General features: G+C 40.0%; 1 protein-coding gene across 1 annotated transcript; it reads right to left on the bottom strand.

Moving 5' to 3' along the window:
• Window positions 1-951: 951 nt before the first annotated feature.
• LOC137295222 (glutamate receptor ionotropic, kainate 4-like) lies at window positions 952-24,479 on the bottom strand. The gene is made up of 7 exons (XM_067826540.1): window positions 24,337-24,479; window positions 10,968-11,058; window positions 10,030-10,221; window positions 8,287-8,490; window positions 6,960-7,225; window positions 6,143-6,331; window positions 952-1,189 (listed from the first exon to the last, which is right to left on the bottom strand). The coding sequence occupies exons 1-7, from the start codon at window positions 24,477-24,479 to the stop codon at window positions 952-954; spliced, it is 1,323 nt and encodes a 440-aa protein (XP_067682641.1).

Below are 24,479 nucleotides of genomic sequence, written 5' to 3'. Positions count from 1 at the left end.
GCCCGACTGGCCTGGTGTAATGACCGTTTGCACTGGAACATTGCCTCTTGGAGGAAGGTCCATTTCTCAGATGAGAGCCGGTTCTTGCTGCACATGGTGGACGGTCGTACTCGGGTCTGGAGGCAGAGGAACACAGCAATGGCTCCACGGAACATCCAGGAGACTGTGGCCTTTGGGGGAGGTTCCGTTATGGTATGGGGGTGCATTTCCATGAACTGCAAGTTGGATATCATTACCATCCGTGGCAACCTTAACGGTGTTCGTTACCAACAGGAGGTTCTTGACAGGGCTGTGGTACCTCATTTTGAGAACCATCCTCTGGCAACGAGACCCATATTTATGGACGACAATGCTAGACCTCACAGGGCGCATGCTGTAAATGATTTTTTGCGGCAAAATGCAATTGACAGAATTCCATGGCCTGCCATGAGCCCTGACCTCAACCCCATTGAACATTTGTGGGACTTTATTGGCCGTCGTGTGAGGCAGAGAGACCCACCAGTCCATAATCTCAACGAATTGACGGCTGCCCTGCATGAGGAGTGGAACAGGATCCCCCAGAATCAGATCCGGAGACTCATCCAAGGAATGAGGAGGCGTCTGGAATCGGTGGTGCGTGCGCAGGGAGGACACACTAGATATTGATGAAAGTCGGTGTGCAGACTCTCAGATGACTGTTCTTTCTTTCCATGTGACATTTGTGTTAATACACCTGACAACAACGTCTGTGGATGAATAGTAAATTGTGTCCATTTTTTCATGAATTTAAGACAGTTTTAAGAATTTGGATTTCGTTGCAATAAAGCAAAGTCTTGATACTTTTTCCCTTTAAGTTGTTTGTCAGAGATCGTCTGTTGAATAAAAAAGTGTCAAACTATATCAACCCGGCATATTTTGATTGTCAGAACACTTCAAAGTTGCTCCAATAGAAAAAATTGGGGTGTTGCTTGATTAATTTCCAGGTGTATAGAAGTTTGATCCCTTCAAGTGTGCAAACCCGGCCTGTCTGATTACATCTCTGTCCTTATACTGAGAGAACTTGGCTACTATTGGTCTTGGCTTCCTAGCCCCTGGTCCTCCAATTCGGTGCACCCTGTCAAACTCTATATTTCGTTCTAGTTTTAGGTCAGTTTTGATAAATTCATCCAGAGCTTTGCTGGAATCCTCTTCTGGTTTCTCGGCTATCCCGCTGAAAACAAGGTTGTCCTGCACTGACCTTGCTTGGACATCAACTACTTTGTCACGAAGTGCTGATATCTCTGTGAGTAATTTGTCATTACTCGTTTTACTGATGAGTGCAGATATGTCAGAGATTTGCTGACTGACAGTTCTTACTGATCTGTCAAACATGCATGATTCGTACGATGTTTAGTGAGAGGTGCATTGTTAATGGGACTATGTTGCGTTTGGGTGAATGTCTTTTTCTGGGGTTCAAACCTGTGCCAACATTTTATATACTTATAAACGCACTTGAATTGTGGTAACTTTCTCTTTCCTTGTAGTTTAGTTCACACAAGCTGGAGAATTGGGGATCCAAATTTCTGTAGAGTTCATAGTATACTTGTAAGAAAAGTTGATGCTTTATTTTGTGTATCATGCTTTGTGCAGTCAAAATACACACTTATAATTAGGCCTGGCTTTATCGGAAATATCGTCGCCAAGAAAGCTTATTAATGATCATCGATATGAATACTGTGTCATCGATAATCTCGGGTACAATTAATACAATACAAGTTTTACGCCGCTCTCAGCAATATTCCAGCCATAAGGCGGCGGTCTATAAATATTCCAGCCTGGATCAGACACTCCAACGACCAGCGACATGAGCATCGAGCTGCGCAATTGGGAACCGATGACGTGTGTTAACCTGACCACCCAATCCCGTAGTCGCCACTTACGACAAGCATATTCGCCTTTTATGGCAAGTATGGGTTGCTGAAGGGCTGTTCTACCCCGAAACCTTCACGGGTCACATTAAGTACAATACACACTCAGTACATAAATAATTTGTCTTGCTGCAAAAACACGCTTGACTGGCTACATACTCCGACATTTACAACATAAGAAATAATTATCAAAGAAACAATGAAACATTTGCATTAAATTCTTTGAAGATTGATGCTATATCGCATTGTCGACATTTCGATGAATAGGAAAATGTTTTTCAAAACTCGACAAAGCAACACATGGCCGAAATATCGCGTTGTAGGATTGTCATGCTTTGATTAATATATTCTGTTTCCTTGTTTTTGAGAGAGCGTCAACGGGACAATGCGACAATGTTGACAATGTCACAATTAACCAAAAATACCAGCTGGTTTCTTTAAGTGTGTTTTATGACCTTATCAGCTGAAAATATCTGCTGAAATATTCATTGTGACAAGTCACACACCAAGAGTCCCGTATGAATAAAATAACGGAAATTGACACCGTGGACCAAGAGGATCACGTGTTGAAATCAGACAAGTGTTGGTACATTGACTATCTAGCTATCTAGACACACGTACAAGATTATTAAGAATATTCCACAAACTGACAATGGCACTCTTCGGACGTTTGTTTCCTACACTCATTGTCCTATCATGGGCACATCACGGTAATGGACGTTCGATCAATGGGTCAACATTTACACCATATAGGGGTGTGACCAGGTGTGCTGTAGACTGCTCAGCGAAAAAAGCATGTTCCTTCTTTGCGTTGAAAAACGCTTGTCGTGATACCTCAAATCACTGTGATTCATGTCTTTTATTGAATGACTACAGAGAAAGTAGATATGATAAGACCTCTGTTTTGTATCGCCTTAAAATGAAGATCGCTGATTCAAGGAAGGGCATCAAGAGTTCTTCATTCTCAAAAATGACAGACACTGAAAAGATCAATAGTCTGGCCAAGAAGATGCACGATTCTACAAAACATCACAAAACAAGGCGTGTGATAGTGAAAGGAACTGCAATTATACAAGATAAAGTTAACAATCCAAGGAGGAAGATGTCAAATGAGAAACCTGACCCTAAATGCATATTTCCCTCTGGACATCGTGCAGTCACTGATGATATCATCTTCTCTACCTCAAGTGGAGTCATTTTTGCATATAATACGCAAACTCATCACAGGCATTTAACTGGACTGGACTACTTAAAAAGCACAATCCTGAACTTTGTTATAGCAGAATGCAAAGTGTTTACTCTTAAATCTCGCAAGTGGGTTGCAAGTCAAAGCATTAGTAAGAGACAGAGGAGGCACATACTTTCAGGGAGTATAACATCGTTTACTGTAGACACAACAACAAAACGACTAGTCACAGCCTGGAACTATCTGCCAGACAAATCTTACATCTTGACATCTTCTATGGATGGAGCAAATCGGAAAATAATAATTAATGGGATTTCTGGTTTTGGTCTTATGGGAGCTGCGAAGAATCATTTAATGTGGACAGCTAAAAATGGTGGAGAGTTGTATTCTCTATATTCGCTTAACTATAGTCTAAATCCAAGGGGTCAAGCAGTTCTTATCAAGAAAGGGAAGCACGTACGGAAGGTGTGTGTCACCACAACTGCCCAAGGAATTTCACTAAGGGAAAGAGGTATTGAGGTTGTAGATCTTCTTACAAAAAGGAAGAAAGAATTTCTTTGCCCAAATGCCAGTCATGGCGTATCTTGCACAGTGAACAGGGAGAATATCGGATTAGTCTGCCTCTTTAAAGAACGGAGACAAGTATTAAGTTACTCATGGACTGGCCTTTTGATTTCAAATGTTACGCTCAAAAGGGTGAAAGATATTTTTATATCCATATGAACAAAAGCAATCGAGAAAAACAATTTGTGATGTGGTTCCATGAAGTTTGTGAAAATGGTAAAAACAGTCTTGGCGCATTAGACCATTTACGTATTTACTTTTAATGTTCCGTTATGAACACTTAAAGCTCCAGTAATTTCATGTGCAACTTGTTTTGTAAAACATTCCCAGATCTCATCCAATGATTGCTTATCCATGGCTTATCCGTTAACCCAATGAAAAGTGCACGATGGTTTTAATCTGCTGTGTTCTCGCAATCTGAACTTGACTATATTATCTTGCAGCAGACATTGGCAATGCCTAAAGAAACTAATAGACGTATTGACTACTGTAATATTTACGTGCATATAGGTCCTTAAAAGGTTTTATTCATATTCAGTTCCATCCATTTATGCTTCAACCGAGCAGTCTCAGTTGAATTTGTAATAGCTCAGCCTGACAGATCCACAAGAGCTTTGCGTGTTTGTCTCTTCGTCTTCAAGAGTCTATTATATATTGGACACATACATCACATACAATAATGATACACCAATTTCTGCAATGCATTCGAAACTGACTTTCAATATGACCAAGCTTCTCGGTAATACTGACAAAATACTAATGGCCATTCAAATCCAATTTTCATTCAAACTGTAATCATTTCCAAGTTTTGAAGTGTTTTTATTTTACGTAAATGATGGTATTTTAAGCTTTTCGTAGTGAAAAGATTAAGCGGTCCAAATCTGCTTTGAGCGATGTGATTCTTATCTTCAAAATCAGCTGCCTAGGGAAATAACCAAGTTTATTAAGATAATGAAAAGACGACATATGCTGGACAAAATAAGTTAGGGATATTGGCATTTTTATGACTTATATTTTACCAGTATGTCAATGAACAAATACATCATTATTTATAGTTTCAAAATTTACAAATATCCCTAACTATTTTTGTCCAGTATATTTTAAAACTTTAATTCCGTACCTTCTACGTGATGTTTCAAAAGCATCCTCCGATATTTTAAACCACGATCTCGTTGAAAATTCCAAATGTATTCGTTCTTGTTCCCCATCGTGAAGGGGGTGGAGAAGTGGTTAAAGCGTTTGCTCGTTACGCCGAAAACGGGGTTCGATTCCCCGTATGGGTACAATGTGTTAGGACCATTTCTGGCATCCCATGCTGTGATGTTGCTGGAATATTGCTAAAAGCAGCGAAAATCCATACTCAAGAGATGTATAAACATCATATTACAGACGGTCACCTTGCGTTCAACCCCCATGACTGTTACAGTTTACCGTCATGATGAGATCTAAATTGCATCAATCATGCAATCAAAAGCGCGGCACAGACTGATTTGATTTGGTGTCGGGTAGCCGAATGGTTCAACCGTTCATTCGTCATACTGAAGACCCGGGTTCGATTCCAAACCTATGACGTCTCGATTTTACTGTAATATTTCTAAAAGCGAAGTAAAATCACTCTCACGCTCGGTTTGTACTCCATAAACAACAGTATGTGACAAGTGGGTTTTTTCTGCTCCATCCTTTCAACTGATATTAAAGAGCAGGTTAACCATCATTAATGTGACTGGTAAAATCATTTTCTTAATGTCTATCAATCACAGCTCTGAATATTTTGTAGGTCAGTGTCCACATAAATCACATTTACATCACGATGTCGACATTCAAACATGCTTAAGTGTAGTTCAAATATATACTAGTATACTTTCATTCACCCAGACATTTTCTAAATTTTCTCAAGCTGTCATCTTTAAACGGTTCAAACATACTTCGTTTCACCAGGACGTATTTTGCATTTCCCCAAACTGTCATCTTTAAACGGTTTAAACATACTTCGATTCACCAGCACGTATTTTGCATTTCCCCAAACTGTCATCTTTAAACGGTTCAAACATACTTCGTTTCACCAGGACGTATTTTGCATTTCCCCAAGCTGTCATCTTTAAACGGTTCAAACATACTTCGTTTCACCAGGACGTATTTTGCATTTCCCCAAGCTGTCATCTTTAAACGGTTCAAACATACTTCGTTTCACCAGCACGTATTTTGCATTTCCCCAAACTGTCATCTTTAAACGGTTCAAACATACTTCGTTTCACCAGCACGTATTTTGCATTTCCCCAAACTGTCATCTTTAAACGGTTTAAACATACTTCGATTCACCAGGACGTATTTTGCATTTCCCCAAGCTGTCATCTTTAAACGGTTCAAACATACTTCGTTTCACCAGGACGTATTTTGCATTTCCCCAAGCTGTCATCTTTAAACGGTTTAAACATACTTCGATTCACCAAGACTTAATCTAAATTCCCCCAAACTGGAAGAGGCACAGTGTTTACATTTACAGTACATCACAAGTTTCTCAACAACAAGAGCCGAGGCTGCAAGAGCAACACCAGCAGCCAGCAGGGTCAGTTCCCCCGTCACATCTATGAATCCGACCGGTCGCACTTCCTCCTCAACGTCACACATCCGGGTAGGCCTCAATGCCTTGGCTATATGGTGCTGGATGATGCCACTCTTTTTTAGCTGCATCATGCTGGAAAGAAGAAGAATACGTGTTTGTTATATAGAAGAAACATTGGGCGCCAAGGTTGGCACAGGAGTGCTTGAGTCTTAGCTTAGCAATATTCTATCAATGTCGCGCGGGGAAGGGGTGGGGAGTTAGAAATGGATTTAACACATTGTACCCATGTGGGGAATCGAACCCGGTCGTCGGCGTGACGAGCGAAGGCTCCACCACTTAGCTAATTCCCACCCCCACCGCCACCCCCACCCCCACCCCTCACTACCCCACCACTAGAAAATTGGTTTCACACGTGGTACCCAATGGGGAATCGAATCGAAGCCGGTATGAGACTACTAGCCCAAGCCCTTTGAGAACAGTAATGTGTTAATACAAGAACACGCCTTGCTTCCAAATACATCGCGTTGAATGCAATCAGAGTTTTACATGGTGGGTGAGTGAGTGCCATGGCTGACACATATCGTCGGTTCCCAGTTGCGCAAATCGATGCTCATGCTGTTGATCACTGGATTGTCTGGTCCAGCTGAGATATTGCTGAAGTGCGGCGTATAACTAAACTCGCTCACTCACTCTCCCGGCTACATTAAAAATATTCGTTCACATGAGTAAGTTGAAAGAAATGTAACAACATGTTACTTACACCCGATTGAAGTCCCTTGTCAAATACGATCCCAGAGGTAGGGCAAACGTCAGTTGTTCCCAGTGAAGCTTTTCAGACAGTAGATTTAATCGGCAGTCGTTTCGCAACATTTGTTTCCCATATGTTCCCTCTATCACAAGAGCGTAGTTTTCACGTATCACCCTGTCCAACTGCAACTGGAGGTTGAGTGAAAATATAGAAGGGTCTGTCTTATTAAGGGTTGAAAGTCTTGACCATAGTTCCTTCCCTTGTCCAGATTTGGTCCTCTGAAAGACCGAAATGACGTCAGCCTTATTCAATGTTTAAGCTTGTATTTATTCAACAAATATATCAAATGGTAACATAATTCTTATAACGCTGCATAAAAACATTAACTGTTTCTCGGGTACATTTGTTTCAAAAGTAACGAGGGCAGTAGGACTTTTTTTTAATTTTTGATAGGGAAAAGTGACGAGGGAAGAATACAATTTTATTTTTATTTTCCCTCAGAAATACAGCTTGGAAAATTTATAAACACAACAGACACTCATTTTTACAGTGGACAAAGGGATGATCTTTTTTTAAACGGCAAGAAAGATTGTTAGGAGCACAAATAAAAGTGGCACGCCGATGCCCGAGAAACATTTCACTGTTTTGTTCAGCCTAATATAACTCGTGTGAAACATCTATGACAAGTTTTAACCGATTTTTTATGGGTTGTTTTAAAATCTTGTCCGTATTAAACAAGCTTGATGTTGATCCTCAAACGAAATTGCATCAATTATTTCCTTAATGTCGCATCCAGCAATATCACAACAACTGGCGGAGCAGAGAATCCAGTGAGAATCGATCTACGCAACTAGAATAGGATGATATGTTTCAACCAAGTCAGCTAGCCTGATCACTCGATCCCGGAAGTCGCATCTCACGACAAGCATGAGTTCGAGATCTTACGGCTCGGCATTGCACTGTATTGGACTGCAAATGATTCACCACAATAAACCGCAATTGTCCGTAGTTTGTGTCCACGGGTCCGTTTCACAAAACTCTCATAAGCCTAATATCTCGTAAGTTTTCTTGTAGAATTGTGCCTCCTATATTGTAGCATAGGAGGTGCGGATGCTACAAGAAAAGTTACGAGATCTTAGGCTTAAGAGAGTTTTGTGAAACGGGACCCAGACTGGAAGCAGTATTCATAAGCTGGATGAGTCTTTGACAAGAGTCAATGAGTACCATTTTTCAATTTTTATCCAGCTACTGGAGCTTAGCAAGATGCTCCACATGTTATCATAGAAAACGCAGAGAGGAGTAATTATACAAGGGCTGATATAAAAAACTGCTTACTTACACTCAGTATTGTTCGGGGTGCTCCATTGGCTATCATTCCTATTGTATAGTCATCTCTTTGCAGCAACTCTCTGATGCTGTTGAAAGGTGGTGCCTCCGTTTTAACCGCCATGGACGCTGTGAGCATGGCACTGTACGCAGCTGCCATGATCACACAGAAGATCCAGAAGCTGGCAACGAGGACGCGTCCCGCGCATGAGGAGGGCTGTAGTCGTCCACCTTCGTTAATAAAGTTAATGAATAATACCTGAACCACAAGGTTTGTTCGTTCTTTAACGACGCGCTCAGCAATAATCCGGCTATGTGGCCTCGGTCTGTAAATATCTGAACCAGACAATCCGGTGATCAAGAGCATAAGCATCGATGTACGCAACTGGGATACGATGAAATTTTCAACCAAATTAGTGAACCTGAACACCCGATCACGTTAGTCACCTCTTACGACAAGAATGGTTACTGAAGATCAATTCTAACACGGATCTTAACGGGTCAAGAAATTCGAAAGGTGTACATGTAAGACACGAGGACGCAACAGTTAAGAATAACCTTTTTGTGTTATTAATAATGACTTTTTCAGGGGCATTTCAAGCTCATTCGTCGTCCACTTTCATCTTTTTAAGTTCTTTCAAACGTCACAAAGCCTATCAAAGGTATAATAAACGTAAATACTTCCCTTTGTCTAAAAGTTTTTTGTAGGTATGATATTCTTTAAAATATGTAATTTTGCTGAAAATACCTATATGGCACAAACTGCCACAAGACTAAGGATGACAATGACAAACTGACAATGAAGTGAGGTTAATAACTGAGTGAACTAATAAAAAAGATGGTACCAGCTAGATACAATATTTACAAACTTACAGCTTGTCGTATGGGCAGTCATTCTCTCATTCAAGTCATATCTTCCCACATAACCTCTGTTCTGATATGACCCTTTCATGGTGCGAGTGTTCAGGATTCGTCATTAGTCGCAATGGGATTTGATTGCACAATCAGCGACGTTGTTTCAAAAGTGATCATTCGCAAAGCCTCGATAACTTCCGTATGCTTCGGAAAAACTAGAACCTCTTCCCATGCGCGATACTCAAAAATTCCTTCTAGACAGAACTCAGTAATGTAATGGTAGATCAGTGGCGTCTCCATCATCCCCGTGTACAACGGACAAGCTAGCCAGGAAATGTCTTTCTTGTGTGTCACATCAAGATAGGTCCAAGGCAGAGGAGGGATATGTCTGGCCCCACATTTGCTTGTATTAAACAACTAACTGAATGGTGACCGCTACATTGGATCAAAGCCGGTATATCACATTTTCTGATTAGAGAGAAAGAAGGGAAATAAATCGGGTAGCGACTTTTACCGCTAAGGGATTTACGAGAACTGGGAAATATGACCGTATTAAAACAGTGGCTACGTGGAAAGATATGACTTGAGTAACCTCTGTGGGAATGGGGTAGACGAGTAGGTAAGGCGTTAGCTCGTCACGCCGAAGACTCGGGTTTGTTTTCGTGCATGGGTACAACGCGTGAAGCCAATTTCTGGTGTGTCCCGTCGTGATATTGCAAGAATATTGCTAAAAGACGGCGTAAAGTGATACTCACTCATTCACCTGGCCTGATTTACCTTGTTGCACTACGCAGCCCATAAAGTATTGGTATAAGTCCCCCAGGGGTGTCTTCTTGATGGTTAACACCGAGTCTATCGTAACAAAATACTGTAGGGCTAGATAGAATAACGGCATCAGTACCAACACAGCAAGGAAACAAAAGTACACAGTCGTTTGGAATGGGCGGAGAAAGTCGAGCAAGGTGGCTTTCTTCAGTTCCCCCTTCCGGTACAGTATGTCCACTGAGTCAATGAGGATTTCAGGAAAAACGAAGTCCACGACGCCGTACCTGTCCTCGTGGACAGTAACTTCAGCTGCAGCTAGATCAGCCTCCTGGAACAGAGACCACATCAGACATAAAGGACTCTGGCGATTAAGGCCTGTCTGTATGTTGGAATCAGTATACTGACACATCAGTATACTGACACATCAGTATACTGACACATCAGTATACTGACACATCAGTATATTGACACATCAGTATACTGACACATCAGTATATTGACACATCAGTATACTGACACATCAGTATACTGACACATCAGTATATTGCAGTAACACATTTCAGCATTATAGATCAAGGCAGGAGTATTTTGGAATAAGAGGTATATTCCATACAGGTTTACACAACGTACGCAGTCTAGACTACCAGTTGTCCGGCTTTCATTTTGCGGAAATACTACATATGTAGTTAGAATATGGCATATCACCGTACTGAAATACTACATATCAGAAAGGTAGAATATGGCATATCACCATGCTGAAATACTACACATCAGGTAGTTAGACTTTGTCATCTCACCACGCTGAAGCGCGACATATCAGCGTGATGGAAAATGAAACATCATATCTCTACACTATGCCCTTTTATCTAATACGCCTTTCCTTAGTACTAGACATTTTGTTAAAAGCCTTTTGCAGATTCTTAATGTTTGAAGCTGGGTAAGGCAAGGCTCCGTCAGTTTCTCAGCAAGAGAGACACAGATTCTAGGGTGTCCGGACTGGTACTATGATCCTCAGGAAAGAACAGTGGAAATTATTGATTTGTGGGGAAAGTCAAATTGTTATGCGATGCTCACCCTTCTTGCCAGCATTCCCACCAAACCATTCCATTTTCCGTCAGCCTTGCTTCCCCACTCTCTGTCAGCTGGCTGGATAATCCGGTCAAAGCTAAGCATAGGAATTATGTTCATCAACAAACATGCGTCTCGTGGTTAGTGAGTGAGTGAGCTTAGTTATAGGCCGCATTTTAGCAATATTCCAGCAATATCACGGCGGGGGACACCAGAAAATGGGCTTCACACATTGTACCCATGTGGGGAATCGAACCCGGGTCTTCGACGTGACGAGCGAACGCTTTAACCACTAGGCTACCCCATCGCCCCGTGGTTAGTAACAATATATGTGCAAAAAAATAGGGTCTTTTCGGGAGTCTGTGTCTGATACGACATCACGTGGACTTAACGATAATCAATAATCACTAAAAGCTCAAGAAAATGAAATAACTCACCTGAAATTAAGAGCCAGGGATATCTCTCTAAGTATGTCAAAAATAGGCCCCCTGGGCTCGTTGCCTGGAGTATACTGATGCAGCGAACCTGACTGGAATGTGAATTTGTATATATGACATGATTAAAAGAATATTTAAACCGTGCCTTTTCCTGGCTATGTACACTGATCAACGCACACAATCCGTTCATTCTTACCCATCACTTACCCAAGATAACCCAATACTTCGTGACATCAACTGTAACCATTCTGTCTTAGTGTAGAGATTGGGTATATTAATCAAAACAACACAATCTAGCAATTACAATTTCTGTACTATTTATATATATCCAGTGATTAAACACTGTACAGATCACTGGATCGCATTAATCCCACAAATGGCGATGAGGTATGCTAATGACCCAGACGATTCACAACAGGAGTACAATGTGTGAAGGCCATCTCTGGTCCCCCACCCCCACCCACCCACCCCAACCCCCGCAATGTGGCTGGAATATTGCTAAAAGCGGCTTCAAACTAAATTTACTAACCTATCCATTAATCAGATGCATGAAACCGAAAATACAGTTGCTTCGAGAAAACACTAGCATTAACAAATATAGCGCTTCTGCCAATGTTCACCATATAAAAAACATGCATTATGTTACATTGCGAATGTGTCAACTTCCCATATATCAATTTAATTTTAATTTAATTTAATTTAATTTAATTTAATTTGTCCAAATACCCCTACTGTGACGACCAAGAAGGACCGATTGTTGTAACCGTATTTCACGTTGGGAAAGAGTGCGTCGACTGTGTTGCTGGTCCTGTTGGGGTCGATGTACGTGTGTGTCCAGTGTTTGGTGTTTCCGGTTCCTGTAAGGGAGGTCACTGACAGTCCATTAGCTGTTGCACCACACTGTGTAACAAAGTAATGTAAAAGTAAAAGTAATGCACGTTAATATGCATAATATTTTTTACGATAATCGATATGGCTTTATCACTTTTACTTAAGGCCCATTTATCACTCAGAGTGGTCAAACAAATATGAACTTATCGTTGAAATTCGAAGATTTTTGTTATTGTTATTGCTGTTGTTCTTGTTGTGTTAAGCTGCAAAAAGTTCAAGAATTTCTCGATATCTTATCCGTAGCCGAGATGAAAAGTAAAAACAAAAGCAACAACCAGTACCGGGAAAGAGGTCTAGATCAGTGTCCCTTTAATCGTCAGCTGATTCTACAAGTGTATTCTGTAGAGAGATACAAAGATATACTTGCATCAGTCTCCATTGGTTTGGTCAACAAGGCAATATTCTCCAGATACACAAAAGCGGAAGTCGGGATGGTTTCCTTGACAACCGCTAACCAGAAAGATGCGTGGCGGAAGTCTGTGGTTCTGTTTGACGTAGAATCCACCCTGTCAGCCTGTTTATAGACACAACACTCAGAGACTTGGAATCAATGCTCTGAACAGAAATGTTTTCCTTACATCCATGTTTTTGAATATCCCCCTATGCAGTTCCAGAGGCAGTTTAGGAGATTAGGAACCCCCACCCTCCATGACATTCCTCGTATTTGGTTAGAAGTTTCACGGATATAACAAATATTTGACTATTTGAAAAGAAAAAAGAGTATGGGGTTTACATAATATTAAGTTTTATCCTCTTTCCATCCTGCCAGAATTTTCCAAAATGTTCCAATCCTTTTTCAAAAACGCTATATTCTTTAACGAAAAAATTAATTACTTTATATTTAATATCCCAGCTATATGATGGTGGTCTGTAAATAGTCGAGTCTGAACCAGACAATCCAGTGAGTGACATCATGACAAGAGGGATAGGATGACGCGTGTTAACCCAGTCAGCGAACCTGACCACCAGATCCCACTAGTGGCCTCTTACCACAAATACCAGTTGCTCAAGTTCAGTCTAACCAACTAAGATCTAACTGATGAAATAACACACCTTCATCATAGTTCAACGCGAGATAGGAAATCAGAGGACACACCAGTTGAAATAAGGATACTTCTTCGTTTCACTAAAACCGACAATGCGTTTAATGGGTTCCAGAGACCCTGTCATCTAAAGAAACGCAATTCCGTAATTCGATGACTGTGTAGATGTGTACCCTTTAGGCTCGAAAGACGTCAAAACTAGTAATCCCGGATCAGGTTGATTTTTTCAAGACCTGTCATACCTGTACTCATAGATTTTTACCAATCGCTACACGTCTCACATCAAACTGACATAACTCACTGTTAAACGGCTTCAGATCATAGTTCTTCATTGAAACGGAATCACAAGACGAAAATATGTTTTTAAACTAATCCATAAACTTTTTTTCAGAATTAATCCATTTAGTGCTAAACAGCCACTTCCACTGAAATTTTGTTAACAAAAGAAAACCCCAAACTAATAACAATGCAGTGACAGTGACATTACTTAACTGGAAATAATGACAGTTCACAGAACATCAAAGAAGAGACACTTACTTCGGTGATTATTGCCTGTACAAATCTCTGACGACAGACGAGGATAAAATGAAGGCTTGGGAATATTTGCATGTAAATGTCTATCAGGATGTGAACATCAAAGAAGAGACACTTACTTCGGTGATTATTGCCTGTACAAATCTCTGACGACAGACGAGGATAAAATGAAGGCTTGGGAATATTTGCATGTAAATGTCTATCAGGATGTGAACATCAAAGAAGAGACACTTACTTCGGTGATTATTGCCTGTACAAATCTCTGACGACAGACGAGGATAAAATGAAGGCTTGGGAATATTTGCATGTAAATGTCTATCAGGATGTGAACATCAAAGAAGAGACACTTACTTCGGTGATTATTGCCTGTACAAATCTCTGACGACAGACGAGGATAAAATGAAGGCTTGGGAATATTTGCATGTAAATGTCTATCAGGATGTGAACATCAAAGAAGAGACACTTACTTCGGTGATTATTGCCTGTACAAATCTCTGACGACAGACGAGGATAAAATGAAGGCTTGGGAATATTTGCATGTAAATGTCTATCAGGATGTGAACATCAAAGAAGAGACACTTACTTCGGTGATTATTGCCTGTACAAATCTCTGACGACAGACGAGGATAAAATGAAGACTTGGGAATATTTGCATGTAAATGTCTATCAGGATGTGAACATCAAAGAAGAGACACTTACTTCGGTGATTATTGCCTGTACAAATCTCTGACGACAGACGAGGATAAAATGAAGGCTTGGGAATATTTGCATGTAAATGTCTATCAGGATGTGAACATCAAAGAAGAGACACTTACTTCGGTGATTATTGCCTGTACAAATCTCTGACGACAGACGAGGATAAAATGAAGGCTTGGGAATATTTGCATGTAAATGTCTATCAGGATGTGAACATCAAAGAAGAGACACTTACTTCGGTGATTATTGCCTGTACAAATCTCTGACGACAGACGAGGATAAAATGAAGGCTTGGGAATATTTGCATGTAAATGTCTATCAGGATGTGAACATCAAAGAAGAGACACTTACTTCGGTGATTATTGCCTGTACAAATCTCTGACGACAGACGAGGATAAAATGAAGGCTTGGGAATATTTGCATGTAAATGTCTATCAGGATGTGAACATCAAAGAAGAGACACTTACTTCGGTGATTATTGCCTGTACAAATCTCTGACGACAGACGAGGATAAAATGAAGGCTTGGGAATATTTGCATGTAAATGTCTATCAGGATGTGAACATCAAAGAAGAGACACTTACTTCGGTGATTATTGCCTGTACAAATCTCTGACGACAGACGAGGATAAAATGAAGGCTTGGGAATATTTGCATGTAAATGTCTATCAGGATGTGAACATCAAAGAAGAGACACTTACTTCGGTGATTATTGCCTGTACAAATCTCTGACGACAGACGAGGATAAAATGAAGGCTTGGGAATATTTGCATGTAAATGTCTATCAGGATGTGAACATCAAAGAAGAGACACTTACTTCGGTGATTATTGCCTGTACAAATCTCTGACGACAGACGAGGATAAAATGAAGGCTTGGGAATATTTGCATGTAAATGTCTATCAGGATGTGAACATCAAAGAAGAGACACTTACTTCGGTGATTATTGCCTGTACAAATCTCTGACGACAGACGAGGATAAAATGAAGGCTTGGGAATATTTGCATGTAAATGTCTATCAGGATGTGAACATCAAAGAAGAGACACTTACTTCGGTGATTATTGCCTGTACAAATCTCTGACGACAGACGAGGATAAAATGAAGGCTTGGGAATATTTGCATGTAAATGTCTATCAGGATGTGAACATCAAAGAAGAGACACTTACTTCGGTGATTATTGCCTGTACAAATCTCTGACGACAGACGAGGATAAAATGAAGGCTTGGGAATATTTGCATGTAAATGTCTATCAGGATGTCTCTGAAGTATGCACGCTGCTTGTTGTGGATGTTATATCTGAGTACTTGGACTCCGCTGTGTGGACGCTGCAACTGTTCCGTCAGTCCTTCAAGCAACTTGTCTGCAACGAGGCAATGTAGACTGTTGTTTTGTTGTTTTGTTGTATCATCCTCGATATTTCCAGGGTATACGTTCCGCTAAGTCTCCACTATACCCTGGATGCATCTACGGGTCGACCCGATAATTTTATTACCTCCCTTGGCCGGCTCGGCATTCTCACAATAGCCAATCAGCTAAGCCACCGTTACAACCGAGCTTGCCAGTGGTCAAAATAGCGGTCGCAGCTGCGAAGGTTTGTTCGCAGTGTGACTCAGATTTGGGGGAACTTTTGGGGATGGATTCATAAAAACAAATTGATAGATCCGAAACGTTAAAAAAACATATATCTGCAAGAACTCCTTCTACTTAGATCATAGAACCTGTGCATGGTTTGTGTTGCAAAGTTTAATCGGTTAGATAATTTAAAACTTTAAAAGTGAGTTGTGATTGGTTCCTTCAACTTGTTAGTGTAGACACCTGATTGGATAAAAAGAAACCTCCCATGCGAGGTAATAAAATTATAGGGCCGACCCGTAGATGCATCCAGGGTATAGTGGAGACTTATGGGAACGCATACCCTTGAGATATCGAGGATGGGTTCTAGTGATGTATAGTAAAGCATTGTTAAACTACACTCTGCCCTACTCAGACTCTGTCTTTCTCGGATTGCTGTATAAACCAGACTAAACGTACTGTCATCCTTCCTAGTTTATTTTCATAATAAGAAAGCTCTGTGTCTCGGACTCTCACACACAGTTATTGACGTTTGTATTGTTTATTCTTAAAATAGTGATCTAAATGTATATTTAATGTATCAGCAATGTCACAGTAAAATATCTTCCGACAGCACAACGTCAGTTCTCCATCCTCTTGACCAGGAAATACTGTGAGCCCTCAGGCAGCGATATAGGAAATATCTGTGTCACCCGGACTTTTTTGTCGGCCCCAAGCCGGTCCGATTTAATGCGCCATTGTTATTAATCAGTAGTGAATGATCTATAAATCCATAATCAAATATAGGTACCGTAGTCAGACTGTGTGTCATGGTGGAAGGGGCTTGAATGAACGGCAACCCAAAGATACATGAATAAACAATTAAAAAAAATGTCGGGGTCAAACCGTTTGTCGTGGTGAAAAAAATAGATCGAGCAAACAAAAAACACAATGTGCCATGTTCATCCAAAACCAACCACAATTGGGCCCGTGTGAAACAAACAAACAAAGCAGAGAAGGCTGACATCAAACAAACAAAAGCATGGATCACAGTTAAAAAATAATATGAACCATGGTCAAACATTAAACCAGCTGTGGGTCATGATCAAATATTGACCGAGCTGTGGGTCATGTTTTGAGGGAAAACAATACATGTTTTATGTCAGGCAAACAAAACAATGCATCATGTGGAAACACTGAACGATACCGAACCAACTGTAGTCAAACATTGGACCAACTGGTCATGGTCAAATATTGAACCAGTTGTGGGTTGTAGTCAAATATTGAACGAACTGTGGGCCATGGTCACTATTTGAACCAACTGTGGGTCATGGTCTAATATTGAACCACATGTGAGCCATGGTCAACTATTGAACCAACTGTGAGCCATCGTCAAATATTGTAGTGTGGACCATGGCCATGTGTGATATGATCAAAGAGTGAATGAAACAGGTATCAAGATAAAAAGGTCCCAAAACTGTATGTTATTGTAAAAGGAGAAACAAGCTATCGATATACACTGAATGAAACAAAGTACGTAATGCTACCTTCATGTTAAAATATAACAACACGCGCATTGCTTATTCAATGTTAATGTATTTTAGGGAATTGTAACTGGACATGACGGCAAGAGTTTAAAATGTTAACAAGGGCAGAAACTCAACAAATGTAGATCTCAGAATTCGGTATTAAATAGATTCTGCAAAAAGACAAACCACTTCCCTTACTTGAATTGCGTACAACTAGTAAATTGGGTTATATTGTAGTAGATGAACGTGAAATTGCTGATATTATTAAATGCTTACGTGTTAACAAAGCGAGCGGACCTGATCGTATAAGTCATAAACTATTGAAATGTATTGCAGACTCTATTAGTAAACCATTGTGCCTTTTATTTAATAAATCGTTATGTTCTGGTACCTATCCTAGTAGATGGAAGGAAGCCCATGTCATGCCCCTTTATAAAAAGGGAGATAAATCTAGTTGTAGTAATTACAGACCCATTTCATTAATCAGTTGTTTAGGAAAAATCTTAGAAAGAATCGTCATGAAGCATATGTCTAATTATTTTCTGGACAACAGATTGTTATATAAATATCAATCAGGATTCCAAGTAGGCCATTCTACGACTCATCAGTTAATAGAACTATACAACAATATTTGCTCAGCTCTAGATAGACGTGAAGACTATTGCCTGGTTTTCTGTGATGTTTCAAAGGCCTTTGACAGAGTATGGCACACAGGACTACTGCATAAATTAATTAGCTACGGCATATGTGAAGAATTACTTAAGTGGATTCAGTGTTACATCAGTGGTAGAACTCAAAAGGTGTTTTTAAATGGTTCATTATCAAACCCCGAATGTCTTGCAGCGGGGGTACCCCAGGGATCAGTCCTCGGCCCCTTTCTGTTTATAGTATACGTTAATGATATTGCCGATGAACTAGACTGTGCTGCACGCTTGTTTGCCGATGATGCATCAATGGGATTTTCATCTATCAATCACAGACTTATGCAAGATACACTCAATAGGAATCTAGAAATTGTATCGTGTTGGGCACAACGTTGGCTTGTGACATACAATCCCGACAAAACAGAAGTTTTACTTTTCAGTCTTAAGAATAACAAAGCAGTTCTGAATTTAGAATTTCAAAATCAATGTGTTCAATTCGAAAACTCTCACAAACATCTCGGAGTAATACTTTCTTCTGATTGTAAATGGAATGCTCATATTGAAAATATTGTGAGGAAAACGTCCTTGATGGTTTCATCAATGAGAAAATTAAAGTTCACGTTAAACAGAGACACTCTAAATAAAATTTATGTTGTATTTATAAGACCACATCTTGAATATGCTTGTGAATTGTGGGATGGTTGTTCGGTAGATTTAACTGATAAAATTGAAAAAGTTCAGCCTGAGGCCGCGAGGATAGTTACTGGTTTACCAAAGTATGCCACTAGAGAATCTCTGTTACGTGAAACAGGTTGGCAATTGTTAAAAGAGAGAAGAACATTTCGAAAACTGTCTTTATTCTATAACATCTACAACAAGAAGGCTCCAGTCTACCTTTATGATCTTTTGCCTCAAACTGTTGAATCTAAGACAAATTATAATCTTAGAAACATTCGTGATCTTTCCCTGTCTTATTCCCGCACAAGTCTCTACAGTCAATCGTTTTTTCCATCATCTTCACAAATTTGGAATAATCTCCCCTTATATGTTAGAGAATCAGACTCACTTAAAAGTTTTAAATCGCATATAAGCTCACATATGTCAAAAGCACCAGGATATTTCTCATTTGGTAACAGGAAACTCAACGTAATTCAGACCCAGCTAAGATACTCAAAAAGTAGATTAAATGATGATCTTTGCAGAAATGGTCTTACAGAGAGCTCTGAATGTAAGTGTAAATCTACCTGTGAAAACCCTCATCATTATTTTATGAAACGTACTTTATATTCTAATATCAGACAACAACTGTTTCAAAACATTAACAGAATTTGTAGCAATAGAGTACCAGCAAACCTACGCTTATTATTGAATGGCAGTGCAGATCTTCCGTACCGTGATAATATCCAGATTTTTAAAGAAGATCAAAAATATATTATATTAAAATCTAAAAGGTTCAGTGATTGGGTATAATGTTACTCATGTAAGGAAATGATGTATTCCCTATAATTATTTGTTTTATATGGCTTATTCTCCTTTTGTATATATCTTTCTGTTCCTGTACATAGTTTGTTTCACTTCATGCATGTAAGCATTGTATATAGGAGAGGGTTTCACTAAGTTGGGATAACTTGTACCCAATCCATTCTCTGGAATAAATATGTTTAAAAGAAAAGATTCTGCAATGAGGCATAAAGCAGTGAAAAATAATTTCCAATTCTTGATGAATTTTTGGAACAGTTTCGCAAAGTACAACTATTCCATGCCCATTGAGAAGAATATGGAGTTATCTATAGGCAGACAATAGTATGTATACAAAAAATGTCACATGGAGAAACATACATGTCAAATTAAAGTCCCTGAAATTAGGATCAACATTTAAAATATCTCCAAGCCCGTTATGTTAATGCTCAAACGGACTACGCACAGACGAATGACACCGACAAAAGGAGATCATTAGAAAATCGTGGGACCCAAGAGCGTCACTGGTAGAGCAGTAACTAAACACAGGGTCCTACATGTTAGAATGTCCGATACCAACCGTTGGATGAATCCCCAATCAGCACAACCGTTTGCCATCCAAGATGCTTCACGATGTCTGTCAATGCCGCCTCCATCACCCGTTCCTCTCTCGGGTTTTGTGGAAACGTGACCATGGTTTCATTGATCCAGGTCTCCTTGATGCTCAGAAAATGGACATAAGGACTTCCTGTGTCGTTACTGGATGGATGTCCGTATGTCATCAGGTCTGTCAAAGTAAATTTTCTTTGATACCACTTGGAAGTTCATTTCAATAAAAAATACAATAAATCCTTTTTATTATTTATAAGAAATTATTGCTAAAGGAGAGCCGATTGTAAAATTCTGACTGTATCCGTGGCACCTGTATATGAATCACTATCGAATAGTCATGAGGCTAGATGTTCGCGATGGGTTAGCGTATCCTGCCACAGCAGTGGTACCTGTTATAAATACATGCAAAGGCTAGTAAATTATTCATCTAAACATCGTGGTACAAGTGGAGATAAGGATATCATTTTTTGTTACTGAATTCGTCTCATTATTTACATTATGCCATTTATATGTGCGGATCGAAAAAAGGTACATTTGTGAGCTGGGCACGGCGGTCTTCTCTTTCTGCCACATATAAACTTCATCCGAATTTAAGAAATCTGATTATACACCATGTTAATACATACTCATAGTCAGACTTAATGCTTTTCAATACCTTTCAACACTGACCCGTGAACATTCCGGGTAGAATTTTCTTCATGCTTTTGATCATTGGATGTCTGGACCAGGTTCGATTATTTACAGACCGCCGCCATAGAGATGGGACATTGCTGACTGCGGCGTAAGCCTAAACTCACTCACTCAGATCGAAGCATAAATGGAAGCTGATTATGATATACAGTATGACCAGAAATTATTGAGAATAAAAAATGTTTGGGGACTCATGAAGGAAAGTGTCAATAAGAACATTCTGACAAATATTGCTGAAATGAAAGAAGAGGTGGTCCGATATTTTGACAGCATGGACCACAACTTTCTACCTTCACTGATCAGTAGTATTCCACGCCGCATTGTTCAAAGCCTGCACTGCTGCCCATGGTGACTTGGCAAAATACAACTGTTCACCTGTTTTTGAATCAGGTGGATAAAGCGTTCACTCGCCCCGCCGAAGACTCGGGTTGGATTCCCCACATGGGTATGTGGGAAGCCCATTTCTGGTGTTCCGCACAAGAACGTCGCCAGAGTATTGCTAAATCGGCTTCGAACAAAGTGCAAACATACATACAGTAGGTTTCCGACACATTCAGCCTATTCTTCCTAAATATTGTACATATTATGAGTAGAATATTCCAGACAAATGTGCCATCTGTTCCAGATCAAAAGTGAAAGGGGACACAAAGATGGTCAGTTCGAAATACTAAGATGCAACCTTTAATGGCCCAGAGAGAGAGTTTACATCCCGTTGAATCTATATTTGAAAACAATCTCAACATTCTCTCATCAGGCAAGCACTTATGTAAATAACATTGGTCCCTTACACCAGTCTGTGTCTATTATATCAACACACTCGATTTAACTCTGACAACATTATGTCAGGTTTCTCATCTCAGGTGTCGACTAAGCATGAGGATTACTACGGAAGCCTATCAGGGCCACGCTTCGCTATTATTCGGTATCTTTTATCTTGAAAATTCAACGTAGTATGTTGAAAAATCAGCTTGCTATCTTGAAAATTCGACTTAGTATTTTGAAAATTAACTTAGTATCTTGAAACTTCAACATCCCATCTTGAAAATTCAACATCCCAACTTGAAAATTCAACTTAACTTTTCAAGAAAGGATGTTGAAGTTTCAAGATAGGATGTTGAATTGTTAAAATACTATGTTGAATTTTCAAGATAGCAAGCTGAATTTTCAACATACTAAGTTGAATTTTCAAGATAAAAGATGTCAAATAATAGCGAAGCGTGGCCCTAATAGGCTTCCTTAGATTGCTGCTAGAATCAATGCCCCATCCATGTATGTCAGCGTCCGGATCAAATTCAGGGTGACTATAAACCTGGCAATGCACACAGGCACAGAGAAGTGCTTGTCCGAGATGTCCGGCGGCGTCTGAAATGGTGGCGGTGGTCACGTCGATGACCCGGGTTCGATTCCCCACATGGGTAGAATTTGTGAAGCTGACTTGTGGTGTCCCATATGGTGATATTGCTGGAGTATTGCTAAATGCGGCATTAAACTAAACTTGGATTGGTTGGTTAGTTAGTTGGTTGGTCGGTCGGTCGATTGATTGTGTATTCCAGCGTGCTAGGATTTGAACATATTTCGACCAAAATGGAAGAACTTCTGGTTTGTACGTAATTAACGTTCATGTGTACATTCACTTACTCTCTGTTTACCATTGTGTTGGTTGGTTATGTACAAGGCACAATTTCACAATGTTGTCAGACATAAATCAATATTAACGCATGTTGTGTTAACCTTCTCTATTTTTTTTTACTATTATCAAGTGGAGCAGATTTTCGTTAACGATTATTCCAACGGTGTTACCCGCTGATAATAGGCACGTGCAGTCTTCAGTGAAAACATTTGAGCGTTCACCAAAAAAACAAATATGCCTTTGTAAATAATATATCGCTTGTGCTTTCTGGAAGGAACAAGACAATACGGAAAAGCAATTACAGGTATAAAATGCAAAGGTGTATTTAACGTGACCTGCATCGTAATATCGTATGCAATCTTCCATCTGATTGTCTTCTTTGTTTATAAACAGAATTGCACTTATTTCACAAAGACACTGGACCAACACGTTTTGTCAGATACTGTTTATATAACATCTCTTTGAACCCTTGAATCTTACACTCAATATTCAGGAATGTCACTGAGTCCGTTCATGAAGTCTATTCACTTCATGCCCGTTCATACCTGCTGAGACCCGTCATTGTAGGCAAAACGAGAACATGCACATCCATACAATTGACAATACCCGTGTCTAGACTTACAATGACATTTTATAGTTATGTGTATATTTACGTCAGTATATGTTTGACACATCTTTATGATCACCTTTCTACGATCTAACAGATGATAAGGAATTACACACATGTGTATTTATCATAAACTCATCAACAACGTATTTCTCCCATCACATTTATCGTATCGGTCAATTTGACTTCCTGTACGTATGGAAATGTACTGCAAGGTTAGTGGTCGTTATTATTTGAATATAAACTGACGGGCAAAAGAAACTATACCAGCATTGAAATTGTTAAATAAAATTTCTGAGACTTTTCTGATAAAACACATGATCTGGGATGGAAAGCCATTTTATTTTACTATAGTTTAATGATGGGTTCCAATTAATTACACTTACAGTGTGTACACAGTAATCAATGAATGAAATGATCGTAAAATGTCAATTTGCAAAACAACAACTCGTGGGAATGGCAACAGAAAACTCAAACGTCTTAGGAGGTTGCCTTATCAAAACGCGTCAGTATCTTGTATGGCCCCCATAGCTGTCAAGACAGGCCTGAACGCGCCGGCGTACTGAGTTGATGAGACGCTTAATATCTTCTTCCCTCAGAGCCTGTATCAAGGTCTCCCTGCTTGATGGAGGAGGATTTCTGGCACTGATTTGTCGGTCTAGGTGGTCCCACAGATGCTCTATAGGTGATAAGTCAGGGGCTTTCACTGGCCATGACAGAATATTGACGTTATGAGCCGTTAGAACGTTTCTCGTAATGCTGGCTGTGTGTGTGTGTCCTGTTGAATCAGCACTCTGGGATTTTGTTGGAGGAATGGGATGACAACTGGACGAATTACGGTGTCGATATATCCCTGGGCATTAAGGTTCCGGTCAAACACCACAAGGTCTGTAGTGCTGTCCCTACAAATTTTACACCATAACACCCCACACCATAACGGTCTGAACACCCAAGGAAACAGTCACCTGGACACAGCATGCAGCTGTCCGCTCTCCCATACGGCGATACACACGAGATCGACCGTCTGCTCTTTACCGCTGCAAATTCATTGCCCACCAGCGACGGTTACGTCGATCTCGAAGGGTCAACGTCATCCCGCGGAAAGGCCGATAAGCTCGGATGCCATGTTCGCGGAGGCGTCTGGTCACAGTTCTCCTACTGACCACACGTTGAAGAGCTGTTGCTGCTGATGATGTCAT

The sequence above is a fragment of the Haliotis asinina genome, chromosome 8 (assembly GCF_037392515.1).
Source record: "Haliotis asinina isolate JCU_RB_2024 chromosome 8, JCU_Hal_asi_v2, whole genome shotgun sequence".
In the NCBI taxonomy this organism is placed as follows: domain Eukaryota; kingdom Metazoa; phylum Mollusca; class Gastropoda; order Lepetellida; family Haliotidae; genus Haliotis; species Haliotis asinina.
Note: the sequence above shows the minus strand (reverse complement) of the source record. Positions and strands in the feature narration are given on the sequence as shown.

Coding starts and splice junctions, on each gene's coding strand:
- LOC137295222 (XM_067826540.1), bottom strand. CDS start 24,479: ATGACATCATCAGCAGCAACAGCTCTTCAACGTGTGGTCAGTAGGAGA. Junction 8,491..10,029: donor TTTGTTTCCTTGCTGTGTTG/GTACTGATGCCG, acceptor GGACGACTACAG/CCCTCCTCATGCGCGGGACG. Junction 6,332..6,959: donor ACAAGGGACTTCAATCGGGT/GTAAGTAACATG, acceptor TCTTCTTTCCAG/CATGATGCAGCTAAAAAAGA.